Raw genomic sequence first — 14,423 nt, forward strand, 5'->3', positions numbered from 1 at the left:
CAAAAAACAGTTTAGCTATTTTTAAAGATTCATTTGTCCTCTTGAGTACCCGATGTTGCTTATCTAAAATAGGTGAAAAAGAACAAGAGGTTGCCCTTCCTTTTAATTTCAAATGGGAAAATTGTGGCTTTTGTTTTGTTTTTTTTTAAAAAAGACCCCAAACCAACAAACAAACCCATCCTACAGCTTCCTCTCTGCTTCAGAAAGGACAGATACCTACAGTCTGAGAGCTTTTTGTCCTGCTGCAAGCTGACCTTGTGTAATTTCCTTTATTTACATTTGGCTGGCAGTGGCCTCAATGACTGCAAGTTTATACAAGCACTTTTGAGAGGAATACTGAGGCTTGCAGAAGGGAGTTCTGCCCCATGTTGTCCTCTTATTTACTAGTAAAAAGTATCTATGTGATGCTACTGAATAAAAAGAAGTAGTCTTATCCTATTTTGTTCTGGCCCTAATGCCTTCATACCAGGATAACAGCAGAGGTCATGAGCAATTAATTTAAACCAGGTGGGAAAAATGTCTCTAAATTGTTTCTGTGTGGGGAGACATCTGATAGCATTACAACTTTATGTGCTTTTATTTATGTGAACAGCGTGCAGCCTTTGTAATGCTTTTTTTCTGTTAGGGTTGTTTTGAGGAAGCGGTTGCAAATGATGTTTGTTCACTGCTGTTATTGAGCCAGAATAAAATCTGGAGGCAGATTAGCTTCCCAGGACTTTGGTATTTGCCTTGTCTGCTCCGCTTGCATGCGTGACCACCTCTGCTCTAGAACTTCTGCAACCAGAATGAAAACAAATTGCACTTCATACGTATCAGTGGCGTGATGACTCCTTCAACCAGTTCACTGCAGATCTAATACATAGGCTGATGGTTGGGATGAAGCAGCATGACTCCTTGCAGGGTTTGGTGGTGCTGGGAGTCAAGGGCAAAGTGGGGAAGGGCGTATCTCAGCTGGTGTAAAAAATAAGGGTTGAGGGAAAGAAAATTGCCCTTTAGACCAACTATCCTGCTATTTAGTTGCTTGATTTCTGATACATGAGCCGCCTAGCCTGGCATGGAGTAAGTATTCTGCAATTCAGAGAGATGATAAAATAATTACATGATTGCATGCTTCTTGAAGACATGAGGATAATGTTCCCAAGTGCCACCAATTCAGTTACCACTCAGCAGAAGAAAAGGCTCCTTCTAATCAGGCCTCCCCGGGTAAGGGTTTACAAGAGTACCCTTGAGGTCAGCACTAATCTACCAGCCTCCAAGCAACTCTTGAAGCCTTTGAAGGAACGCAGGATTGCCCAATCTGCAGAGTAAACACGCTGCTTCAGGCTGAGGAAGCAGCATGTGACAGCCAGACTGTGAGAGCCCTTCGGGGAAGGGAAGTGGTGGCCAGACCCTGCAACCACCCCCAGGGGCGAGGGCTGACCCAGCCTGGGCCTAGGGATGGAGATGAGGGAGAGGAGGAAAGTTTCTTTATTTCCTTTATTAAAAAAAAAAAAAAGAAAATGTTTATTGCAAAACTCAGTGTTTTAAGAGTATTTCCAGAGTCCACTAGGTACGTTGCAAACGACTCAGTAAATCCTGCTTTGCACACATTAAAGCCTGCTCTGGGTCTTCTGTGCCCGCACACACACATTCTCACTCGCTCCCCTGCTCGTGCCGCGACACAGACAGGAACAGAAACGTACTGTGAGGTCAGTGACAGACATATTATTTGATCTGGATTGGAAAGTGTTGTAAAAATAAAAAAAAGAATTACAGTAGAACCTCGCAAATCTGCAGAGCAGGGAGCTTCCACACACACGCAAAACCTGGAGGCCTTATTCTACTTCCAAGCAGAGTTGTAATAGCAAAGTGCTGTAGTGAGGTCTCGTAACACAAAGACTTCAATAATCTTACAATTATAGTCTACAGAACATTTACCAAAATGCTTGAAGTGTCATAAATTAACAATAAATAAGAAGTACATCTTAACGCAACATGGTTATTTGTTCATTTACTCACTGAATTCACAAAACTTGAGTTGTTTGTAAGGGGTCTTCCAGTCCTGGGTGCAACGCAGTGAGGTTCTGCTGGCCGTGATAAAGTGCTGAGGCAGAGGAAGGACACGAGACTGAGGTCTCGGGCAGTGAGGATGAACTGCTCTAGCCACTTGGTTGCAAGAGTGCCTGTTTCTTTTTCTTTCTCTTTTTTTTTTTGTTGTTATTTTTTTTTTGACATCTAAGACAGAAAGAACAAATCAAGCACCTTCCCAAAAAGGTTGTTTTTTGTCTTGTTTGTTTTTTTTTTTTTTAGGTTGTCCCCATTTTTATGGCTGGTAGCATACAGACAGGTCAGCATAGCAGTTAAATGAATGATGCCACTTCCACTTCAATACACAGAAATGTTGGTTTGTTTTTTTTTTTTCCAAACCAAAACAGACTTGTTTTATTTGTCCCCCTGAGTTGCCTAGAGGCGTTAAGATGCATATAGGTGGGGTAAGCAAGCTTGTGTCACCGTGAGTAGGAATCTCTTCCATTAAGACTAAATGAACAGCTCATCATCTCTCATCACTCCCTTCACGCCCTCAATGTGCACAGGCTCCACTGCGTTTCTCTCTTAAGTCAGCAGCAAAAAAAGCCTCTCACTGACTCTATGAGGGAGCTGGGGAAGGGGGTACAGCTCAGAGAGCTGCCCCATGCCCCCACAGTTGCAGCAGACAGCGAGGGGCTGGGTGACGTGGGGGTGTCCACATTCATTTGGTGATGGGGCAAAGATCTCCTTGTGCACTTGTAAGTGAAGGTTTCAGGTACATTAAGACACACTGGGCCAAATCCTCTCTGCGGGGTGGGCTGGTTACAGCAGCCAAGCTGGGTCCATTGACACCAGCTGAGGCATTGTGAAAAGAGATGCTGGATCTGTAGTTGATTATTTTGTTTTTCCTTTTTAAATAACAACTGGGTTACCTAAGACCTACCTATTAAAAACAGCTACACTCTATGCTTTAAGTTTCCCAACAATTTCACAAGCTAGCAATGCAAGACGGGTGCTGCAGAGTTGGATGTAAAGACAGCTTTCCTTATGCAAAAGATGATTTTTCCTCTCTAGTTATTTAAGCTAACCTCCTTTAACAATCTTAGAATAAATTAATAAATACTAATTAAATTAGAAACAGTACATCAAATCTAACCATCAATAGAAAGCAGTTCTAAAGATACCAATCGGGAGAAGAAAAATCATCTTATGAAATATGTGCAGTAACAACTGGCCATAAGGATGAGCCTCTGATTGCCCAGCATTTGTGACGTTCAAGTTAATTAGAGGAACATTAGCAATGGTTTAAGTCAGCTATCTAGCCTAGCCTCCTCCTCAAAACTAGAACAAGTCCATCTTCTTCCAGAAGAAGATTCAGTTGGCTACTGGTAGTGTACAAAATGCTTGTCTCCAGTTCATATCATGAGTTTCTCTTCTGTGTGGAATTTGCAGTAGGGGTGGGTGAGGACAGGCAGAGGCTGAGCTGCTTCTGCTGTTGCTGTTCTCAGTTCTTCTGGGATCAGGTGAATCTTTACCTACGCTTGGTATCGGGAAAGCTGGAGTGCGCATCACATCTTCATGCTAGACAGAAGTTATTCTTATGTGGCTATCTGTATTTTCTATGGAGCTTTCCATTGTTGGTTAAAAAAGTTCTTTCTAGTAATAAAAAAAAAGGTGATGGTAGCAACTGTTCACATTTAAAATTTCACATTCCCTTTAGAATGTAGTTTTAAAACGTGGAGCAGAGCTGACATTTTCCCTAGTCTTGCGCCGAGTACGTCAGATGGAGAAGGAACAGGTTTCTTTACGCTGTGCTGTCAGAGCCTTTTCCTGAATTTTCTGCCTTCCCAATATCCATGTCAATAAAGTCCTCTGGTACATCTGGTGCAGCCTCAGCCGCGCTCTCCTCTGCGCGCTGCTGCTGGTGGGGGCACAGCCCAGCCTTGCATGGCCTCACCAGGGACAGAAACACAGCACCCAGGACCATGCCAGCAGCACAGGAGTAGAAGGCTGAGCTGTAGTTCTGTGTTGTATCCACTAAGACACCTACGGAAAAAACATTTCCAGCAGTTAGCCACAGCCTGCTCTCCCTTGCCCATCCATCCCTCCTGTGGGGTTTTTACTCAGGGTACCCTGCATCGCAAGACACAGTGACAAACAGATGGTACCTTAAAGTAAAAACATTGTTTTCAGGGGTAGGTAGTGTTGTCTTCAGGCAAGTCAGAACCCTTTGGGCACTGCAGGGATGCTAAGCCTGAGATGCATCAGGCATCCGTTTATTATGGGAGAGACTTCACCTTCCTGCAGTGTGTGGCAGAAGCACAGGCACAGTGAAACAACTTGTTTCTGCTGTTCTCTGGAGCCTGAACTGATGCCAGTTTTAGGTTTCTAGCAGGATCAGGGTAGCACTGCAGCATTTCCCTTCACTCTGAGGTTCCTCAGTAGAGACTGCCTCATCGGTGGGACACTGCAGAGCTGCATTGCAGCAGTCTTCTGGCTCCAAGAGCCTCCTAATACTACAGTTGCAGGGCTTTTAGTAGAGTACTATGATTAGCACTGCCAGAACACTTTCTAGACAACAGCTCAGCACCAACAGCTGTCAAACAAAAACAAAAGAAAAAGTTTTAGAGTTACCTGCAAGGGGCGGTCCAGCCAGCCCAGCTAAGCTTTGAATGAAGACGTAGACTCCAGCTGCAGAAGACATCTTTGCAATGCCAACCACGTCGTCTTCTGCTAGGAGGGGAATATGCGTGCCCGCTACCGTCCCGAGCATGAACCCAAAAAATATGCTACATGTCATCAGGCCCCAGAACTCAGAGGCAAAAGGGAAGGCAAACAACGCTACAGAGAGCAGAACAACGCAGATGAGTTCGATGTAGATCTTGCGGATGGGCTTTTTGTTGAGGACCCAGCCAGCTGAAATTCTTCCAAAGACCTCTGCAATCGCCATGGCAGACAGTATGTATGCAGAGTGGTCTTTGCCAATGCCAAGGCTGAGACTCAGGGGGATGATGTAGAGAGAGGGAGCAAAGAAGCCCAGGGTAGCAAATAGGCCAAAGAATGCATAACAGATAAAGCTATAGTCTCTCATCACAGAGAAGTCCAGTAGTTTGGTTTTTGGTTCTGGAGGGGTGCTGTTATTTTCAACAAGTATCTGTACGTGTTCCTTTGGTTCTTCACTTTTCGGCTCTGCTTTGGTTTTTCCAGGCACATTGCTGGGTGAGGTAGTTATTTCTACTCCTGAGTCTATGGACTCTATTGAGGTGCGTGTTTGCTCATTTTCAAGCATGTACTTTGTCTCCGCGGGCTCCTCGGGAGGCTGCACTTTCACTTCTTCTTGCTCTTTGATGATAATGGGTCGCAGCAGTGATCCGCAGATGACGATGCTTAGCTGTAGCACCCCGACAGAAAGGAGGCTGTATCTCCAGCCAATCTGCTCCTTCAGAGCAGTAATTGCTGAGGGAAGAGGGCAGAAGATTAAGAAATTATACCCATAAAAGCCTGTGGTTACAGCAAGAACTATCTGAATTTACAGCTAGGAAAGTAACTGAAGCTTCATCACTGGAAGGTCCCAAGCACGTCAGCTCTTGCAGAGGCTGAGCAGGGGTCCCTCCTGGTCCTTACTGCCCAGGGCCACCCAAGTGTCTGGCACCCATGTTCTTCCCATCAGCTGCAGAAGAGCTAGAAGTTGTATTGAACATCTGGCTACCAGAACCTATCCTCTTGGTAGCCACTTTTGACGTCTCAGCAAGCCTGGGATGTGCGAGGACATGGGTGGTGTTATTTTTAGAGAACGAGAGCAAATTCACTTGGGTTTCCTCTCTCAGCTAACCCCACCCTGAAACCAGCTACTAGAGGAAGTCTCTTTGCTCTTACCCAAAGGTGTATGTACTGCTTAATTACAAGCCTTTGTTTGCAATCAAAGCTGCTTTGCAACGGGTATTAGCTGAAAGCAAGTGTGCACAGCAGAAGACCACCTGAACAGCAAAGGACAGACAGTGACAGGGACATACTGCCTGGGGACAGGTCCCCAGAAGGCTGGAGCAGCTCAGCAGGCATGCTGAGCCCAAGCCCACTAACCTTTAGGAGCAGTTATGTGTACTGCATGTGTTTTAAATAGCTGAAGTTTCTCAGTCTTATTTTTAGCCTGCTAGATCTATATAGGGAGCTCGTTGGGCTGCGTATCAGTGAGACACGTCCTGCCCTGGCAGGCGATGCTAGGAGAGCTCGGGCATCATTAGATGGGTCTCTAGGATTACTGGCAACCCTGCCTGCAGGGCACAAGGGCCACAGGCATGTGAGCGACCACCTGTGGGCTTTAGCAGCTCAAAGGAAGGTCCATGAGCACCCTGGTATTGATGGTCTTTGGCTCCCATTTGCTTGGGAAGAGGATCAGAGCAGCACTGTGCTTTAGGCATGCATGTGTGAAGGCAGAGGGTTCAGGCACTGTACCTGGTGCAAAGGAGAAAACAGCAAAACATTCCCCTGTAGATGCCACTGCTGTGACCAGCGAACGTCTTTTGTCAAAATACTGTGATAATATGGTGACAGTCGGGAGGAAAGAGAGGCAGTATCCAAGGCCTGTGAATAAATGCCAAAAATTGCCATAACAACAAGAAAGGGAGAGGGAAACACCGATGCGAGAACACGTTAATTCAGCTTTCCCAGTGGCGAGATTACAGAATCATTTCGGCCAACTCAGCAAGTCATCCTGAAAGAAAATCATTGGGGAAACCAGAATGTTATTTTTTTTTTAATTGGAAGGAGGGATAGAAAAACAAACAAACAAAAAGAAACACAAAATAACAAACCAAGAGACCCAACCTCCCAAACCTGCTAGATAATCCTTCTGTCCCCCAACAGCCAGTGGGGTCCACTCTCAGGACCTCATCTGCTTAAAGAGTTTGAGCCTGTAGCAATTGCTGTCCTAAGCAAGGCAAGCTCCCAGCCATAGAAGTCAGATTGGAGAGAGGGAGAAGTAACAGGAAAAAAAAATTAAAAAATAGGAGAGGTTAGAGGATTTGACCCTGTGAACAGCCTTCTTCTCCCCAGCCATCACAGTCCATCAGAAGCAATCAGTACAGCTGCACTAGCACAGTGCAGACCAAGTCCCAAGGTGGTCCCCAGGGTGACATGAGGCAGAAGACCAAGCCTTGAGCCCAGGTCGTCACCTCTGCCAGGAGGGCAAGGTCAGCTCAGAAGGGACAGCAGCATTTCTCAAGCACTCCCAGTGTTCCAGGGACTCAACCCCCCCCGGCCAGAGCTGCACTTGCAGAAAGCCACAGGAGCAAGCAAAGCATCTGGCAGGTACAGGAATAGGAGAACTCACCAGAGATGACGCCGATGGTGACATACATGTCCACAACAGTGCGGGCGAAGGAGGCGGTGACCATGCCAGTGCTGATCAGCACCCCCCCAGCCATCACCACCAACCGGTGACCGAAGCGATTGCTGAGGACCGTCGACAGAGGAGCTGGATGGGTGGGAGAAGAACAGAGCTGTGGTCAACAATCAAGTCAGCAGCTTCACCATCTACCATCTCCTTCAGAGGCTCTTCCTGTACCCCTGTCCAGCTCCCCATGACATGCCAGCACCCCTGCCAGCTGGCCTCATGCAGCAGAGCATCACCCTGGAACCACCCCTGGACAATGCACAGCTCAAAGCACTTAGGACACGTTAAAAAAATAATTAGAAGAAACTAAGATGGGGACGTGGCAGACTGGGACAAACCTGCAGCAACACCTGCAGATACCAGTGGATTTCAGTCAGGCTCAAGTTATTTCTAATCCTTTTCACTACAGGGTGAAGTTTCAAACCACTTGTTTTCACCGCTTGCTGATGAGAGCTGAACAGCTGGGCCACGCTCAGTGACGTGGACCATGTACCATGCAGAAGGACATGATTTGGGGCTTGAGGGAACTGCTGGGCTGAGACAGACTTTTTTTTGGTATTTCAGGAGCATGCAGCTTCTGGACTTTATGGTTGTTATTTCTAACGGAGCCAGAGACACTAAAGTCACAGGCACCAGGTCCTCAGATGCTGAGTCAGCACTACGCCTGCCCCTTCCACTCATTCTGAATGCCTGCTGCTCTTACCTGTGAAGGTCTGTACAAACACACATATGGATATTATCCAGGATATCCTGCTGTTGGTTTCATCAAAGCTTTCCATCAGGTCGTTAAAGAAGACACCAAATGATTTTATAATGCCGTACGTTAGAGCTTCCACAAAGAAGAAAGCAAAAGCAACTGTCCAACCCCATCCTCCATCAGGCACTTTAGTATAAACATTTGGAGCCGTGCACGGCATCTTTACAGCTTTGACAGTCATTTTTCTGATCTGCAAGAGAGGGGAGAAAGAGCCAGGCATCAGTTTGAGATGAATGTTGCTGGAAGAGGCCCGGCCTAGCAGCTGTAACATCCCTAAGGCACCACTAGCTGCTCCCTGTGCAGCCGAGGGATTAGATGCAGGAGTTGGGCTGAAGTTTCTGCCTTTGTTACCCCACGGGGCTCATTTCTGCGGGTGCCCTTTGAGCCCAGGACCAGGAACTCTCCACTCAGCACCCGGGTGAGCTGTTCTCATCAGCAGAACCCAGCGCCCGGGAGCTGTCATCCGTTTTTCTGGTGCATGGGGGTGGATGGATGCAGTTCGTGAAAGATCCACCGCGGGACCCAGCGCAGGCTGGTGGAGCCGCAGGAGCTCCCCGGGATCACCCCTGCTCCCTGCCGCACCCTCCTGCCCGGCACGGGGTGGCCGGTGACACCTCCGTGCCACCCGTGTGCCACCGCGTTTGTCACTGACACAACCCACTATCGCAGCCTGCCGTGTCCTAAGCCCACCGAGTGGCTGCGGGCACTGGGTGGGGGGCCGGGAGCTCCTGGGGAGTCTGCCCGCACCCCAAAATGGCTGCTCCAGGGCTGCCAAGCCCCAGCTGCCCGCAGCACCGTAACCTGGCAACAGGGGTCGGGGACACGGCCGGCCACCAGCTGTCCCCTGCAGCCCCTCGGGGTCAGCAGCCATCCCCAGGGCACGAGGAGGCTGAAGCCCTAAGGGCTGCCGGGGGGGAGCAGAGGGGACCACCCCAGAAGGGACGGGGCGGGGGGCTCCTCAGCCCCGCTGCGTGTCACCGAGGGGCTGTGGATGCGCAGGGGCAGTTTTTGCCCCGCACGGATCCAAAGGGCACCGGCACACCTGCAGCGGGGGGCAGCGCCGGGCCAAGCCCCGGCTCCCGGCGGCCAGCCCGGGAGGGGCAGCGAGGCGGCCAGAGGCGCGGCGTGGGCTGCCCGCCCGTGGCTGCCCCCGGCCCCACGCCCGCCGTGTCCCGGGCACCGCGGGAACCTGCGGCTCTTGCGGGCGTCGCGTTTCCTCCCCGCGTCGCCGTCCCCAGCAGCCACCAGGCATTTCCCTCCTCCATTTTATACGCTCCCAAGATCATCGGCACGACTTTCTCAGCAGAGGAAGCCAGAAGCGGCTCCGGCCACGCTTCCCCATCCCACCGGGGGAACTTCTCACCAGGCGAGTGCGTGCGCGTTCCCGGTGCCACCGGCACCACCGGGGACACGCGAGCGGCCCCACGGGAGCCCGGCTGGGGTGGGGGATGCAGGGGCCCACCCGATAGGTTCCCTGCGCGGGGCGAGGGGAGGGGGTTCTCAGCACTTCGCTGACCCCTCTGCAGTGTTGCGCGGTGGGTCAGGGCTGGTGCACGGCTCCCTCGGGTGCCCAGGGGATGGAGCAAAGCGTGGGCTCCAGCATCTCTCCGGTGCTGCCTGCCCCGGGCTCTGCTGCAGCCCCGGCCGGGCGAGGGGCGCGGGCAGGACCACCGCCCTGTGTGCCCGAGGCGGGAGTTCAGCCTCTGCCCAAAGTTTGCGGGAAGTGCCTGGAGACCCCCTGAGTGAGGCACCGGGGTTGCAAGGAATTCCTGTGTCACACTGCACAAGGAATGGGGGAAGATTAGATGAGAGGGAAGCACGTTATTCAGAAGCAGGGCGGGGGGGGAAGAAAAAAAGAAAAAAAAAAAACCCACACAAGCCTTGGCGTACATTATGTACATGAAAAAAAATAAATTACGATGGGAGAAAACATTAAAAATGCCAGAGCTCAAGGGCCCGGCGTGGCTCCCCCCTCCCCTGCATCACTTTCTGAACATTTCAGACCTGATTTCTGCATCGCCACCGCCGCACCGGCTCCTCGGCGGGCGCCGGAGCCGCCAGCTAAAAATAAAGGGATGCGGGGGGGAAAAAAAAAAATGCAAAAAAAAAAAAATCAGGAGAAGAGGGTGGTGGGGGAAGCAAAAAAGCAGGGGGGGTGGAAAAAAATAATTTTTTAATACTATTTTTTTTTTGCCAAAGCCAAACAAAGCCCCCCCCCTCCCTCCGCCCCCGCTGTCCCCGGGCAGGAGCCCACTCACCGGCGGCTCTGGCTGCTGCGGCGGGGTTAGGGGCTGCCCATGGCCGGGGACCCTCGGCGGGGCGGCGAGAGGAGGCGGCCCCGCTGCCCGCCGGCCTCCGGCCGCTGCTGCTCCCGCTGCCCGCGGCGGCGGCTGCTCGGCGCTCGCTCCCAGCCCTTATATACCGGCTGCAGCCGGTCTCCGCCGGCGGCTCCGCAGCGCCATGTGCGCGCCCGGGCCCGGGCTCGCCCCAGCGCCGGCGCCGGCCCCGCGTGTGCGGCGGAGGGGCGGTGCTGCCGGCGGGGGCCCCCCCGGACCGCCCCCCTCAGACCCCCGCTCCCTGAGTGGGTCCGTTTGCAGCCCTCCCGGGCCGGCACCTGCCGGAGCGGGTCGGGTTTTTCCCACCCCATCCCATCCCCTCCCCCCCGGTCCTTTCTCCCGGTGCAGCCCCCCCGGGGGGCGGCCCCTCGCCGGGCCCGGCAGGTCCCCGCCGGTTCGGCTCTGCCCGAGCCGCGGTCGCGCTGCGGGGAGGGCGCCGGTCCCCGGGGGGCGGCGGGCGGAGGAGCGGGGGCAGAGCCCCGGCAGTGACGGCTTTACCGGTGCCGAGGGCCGGGGAGAAGACTTGAGAGCACCTTCTGGTACCTGGAGGGGCTACAGCAAAGTTGAGGAGGGACTTTTTACAAGGGCATGGAGTGACAGACAAGGAGGAACAGTTTCAAACTGAAAGAAGGGGGATTTACATTTGATATTAGGAAGAAATTATTTAAGGTCGCTTTCGACCCAAACCATTCCATGACTGCGATCGCCGCTGCACCCTGTGCTGCTGGCTCTGCCCTCAGGGAGCAGGCTCGTGTGCCATCACTCCCCACCACCGTGACAGGGGCTCCCGGAGCCTGCTCTGGTTTGGTGCTGAAGTTTTGAAGCCCTTTGTTTGCAGAAAAGGCTCCGATCTCCTCATGGGAAAGGGATGGAATGGTGCGAGTTGGGGTGTGAGCAAAGGAGACCCCTGCCCAGTTTGGGCAGTGTGGCCAGGACCCACCCACCCACCTCCCTTCTTGCCCTGCAGCAGAGGGATGCAGTGCCAGGAGTCGAGATAGGGCTGAGCACACACCAAAGACCTGAGTGGGCGGTGAATGTTGCATTTTTTCAGGGAAAACGTCTCCTTTATGCGGGAAATGTAAATAATTGCAATTTGTGAGTCAAACTGGAAGCAGGCGAGACCAACTCACCACCTATGTGGATGGGGGAAGAAGGAAGCAAGGAGGGGGGGCTGACATCTGGCTCCAAGAGCATGGCAGGGGTCCTCCCCAGCAGTGCCTGGCAAAGGGGGATGGAGCTAAAGTGGTGGACTCTTTTGGATTCCCCCTGATTTTCCCTGAAATCAGTAAAAAAAGAGGAAAAAACTGTCCATGCTGTGTTTCAAGGCTGGTTGTGCCACAGCCACCTATACCACTGCATCTCAGTGCTGGTCTCAGTGTGCTGGGAACAGATAGAGGCTGCCAGGGAGGTTTTGGACCTTGCACTGCTCCTCATGGCTTGCGGGCAAGTGACTCTTGCCAACAGGTAATAACAGGGCTCAGAGTAGGGGGCTGTGACCAGACCCCTCCTCACCTGCCTTCCTGGGACCCTACTACAGTCTGCTGGGTTAAAGTGGAAGCTGGCAATTCTGGTTTCTACTCCTGGAAAAACTGCCCAGGTTAAAAATGTCCCTTTGGTGCCTCTCCCATCAGCAGGGTCTGCTGCATTGAGTTGGCAGGAGTCCCTCCTTTTGGTTTTCTTTTTTTTTTTTTTCATTACAATGGGAGTTGCTAGTGGGATGGCACAGGTAAAGGGAGCAGGCAGGGGGGCAAAATTCTGCAGACTTCTGACAAATGAGGCAAATTAGCTATTGCTTTTGCTCAGTAACTTCGAGAAAGTTGCTGTTGACTTCTCATGGCAAGGCTGGTCCAATGGCTGCTGATGCTCTTGTCCTCCCCAGGAGGTTTTGGCAGCATCACCCCTGGCAGTCTCATCTTAAATAAGCTAAAATCCAGGTGCTGAGGTGTGGGGGATGATGGAGACTGTGCCCTGTGTGTCCTTGGGGAGCCCCATACCACCACATCCCATGGGAAACCCCTTCCTCCAAGCGGTTGTGCCTTTCCTGGGTATGAGTAAAGGGCAACCAGCTCATCTGGCCTCCGAGAGCCAATACCCCATTATACAAGCTTTCCTTGGGAATGGGTCACCCTCCCCAAGCTGTAATTCTTCCTGGCAGCGACAGTGCAAGTGGTTATGGGACAACAAAAGAGGTTTGTGCCTCCAGGGGAGAAATAAGAATGCAAATATCTTTGGCATGAAAAAACAAAGGCGATTTACTCCTTGGTATTTCTTGTCAGTACTTTGCATCTGTCTCTGCTTCACCTTCTCATTCCTTTTCTTTGGGCTTTCCAAGTGCAATAAGGAGAGATGAGGGCTGGAGGGGCCCTCTGGGAGGGATGGGGATGATGGCTGGTGCCTGCAGCCTCTCCAGTCCAGGGCTTTGCTCATGTTGTTCACCCACTTTGGGGTGATTTCCCCTGCTGCAGTCTGGCCTGGGAGAGGGCTTGGCCCTGTCTTACCAGGGCGCTTTGCCCCAATACCTGCACCGTGGGCCTGTCCCGTGCCGGGCAGCAGCCTGCACCAGGGTGTGCTTCTCCACCTTCCTAGGGACTTTTCCACCATTCCCAGCCTGGGTACATGGCCAGTGTTTGAGGGCTGTGAAAGCCACAGCGAAGGAGAGCAAACGTCCTGTCGGGCGAGGGGCATAAATCAGCCAGGAGCTGGAAAACAGGGCGGGCTGCAAACAGAAAGGGAGAGTGGGCCCCTGCTCTCTGCGCCGGATGGGTCAGGGACTTCCAGTTCATTTATTCTGCCGGGGTTCGCCCAGCCCTGCTCGGCATGTGTAATGTTTTCTCTGAAAGACCTAGCAGTTAAATGGGTGAAAAACATTCTCCTGTCTCAGGAGCTGGCAGAAATCCTAGTAAATCTGCAGAAGTATGTTTTTGTCAGTGCTGCTTACTCTGTTAGGGGAACTAGTATAAACTATTCCAGTAGAAAACCTTTTCCTGGAATAAAGTCCTGACTTTGTTCAGAGCATTGTCAGGACAGTTGTGCTGGGGACGGAGCTCGGCTGGTAAACATGCTGAGACTGAGGAGACCTAACAGGGCAGACGCAGAGCTCAAGCACCCTCTGCCCCACAGACAAACCCTTCATAAGGCACCTGCTGCCCTTTGCCAAGCTGGAATAAAAAATAAAGTTTGTGCATGGTTAGTTTGGAAACAAAATAAGGATATTCTTTCTCCCCTCTGAAAGCCTGGCTATCCCTGCCACTGTCCATCTCCTCCAAGCTGCTGCTGGGGACCCCCAGTAGGGTCGGGGTTGGTGCCATCAGCCTCACCATGGGGACATGTCCCCATCCTGCATCATTCAGTGGCCATGAGATCAGCACACAGCCTGAGCAATCGATTCTGCTTGTCTGCCTCAGTTTCTCTGGCCCAACTGGCGGGGGGGGGGGGTCATGCTGGGAGCCACTGGAGTGGTTCTGGGATAACAGCGGGTGCTTGCTCCAGTTTGAATTTCTCATCCCCTGCTGTGTCCTTATCTCCCTGCTCCTGGCAGCTGGGTTGGGGATGCGTGCTGGGGCTTTCAGCAGGAGAGCAGGGCTGCCAGCGTGGGTCTGGGCTGGAGATCAGAGCTGTGACACCCCGGGTGGGGTGCAAGCCCTGGGTGCTGCCAGGGGACAGCTCAACACAGCCGGGTGTGCTTCAAAGGGCAGCAGGTTTTTCTGGGCTCCGGCTGCTGCTTCGCTCTGCAGGCAGGCGTGAAAATGTGAAAGAATGTGAAAAATGTGAAAATGATCGTGCTGGCCCCAAGATTTGTAAACTTCTGGTTAATGTGTAATAAATACATGACAGATACTCACAGTGCCGGGCGGGCAGCCGCGGCCACTCTGCCATTCAGTTGGTGGCATGGCTGGTGGTGGCATCCCCGAGCTGAGGAGGCTTGGCCCCT

At 52.0% G+C, this 14,423-nt stretch overlaps 1 protein-coding gene across 1 annotated transcript; it reads right to left on the reverse strand.

Moving 5' to 3' along the window:
* Positions 1-1,458: 1,458 nt before the first annotated feature.
* SLC16A6 (solute carrier family 16 member 6) lies at positions 1,459-10,553 on the reverse strand. Its single transcript, XM_051634513.1, has 6 exons — positions 10,415-10,553; positions 8,103-8,346; positions 7,337-7,480; positions 6,460-6,588; positions 4,642-5,463; positions 1,459-4,053 (listed from the first exon to the last, which is right to left on the reverse strand). Exons 2-6 carry the CDS (start codon positions 8,335-8,337, stop codon positions 3,812-3,814), a joined length of 1,572 nt encoding a protein of 523 aa, XP_051490473.1. The 5' UTR covers positions 8,338-8,346; positions 10,415-10,553; the 3' UTR covers positions 1,459-3,811.
* Positions 10,554-14,423: the final 3,870 nt, after the last annotated feature.

This window comes from Apus apus, chromosome 17, assembly GCF_020740795.1.
Source record: "Apus apus isolate bApuApu2 chromosome 17, bApuApu2.pri.cur, whole genome shotgun sequence".
NCBI classification, from domain to species: Eukaryota; Metazoa; Chordata; class Aves; order Apodiformes; family Apodidae; genus Apus; species Apus apus.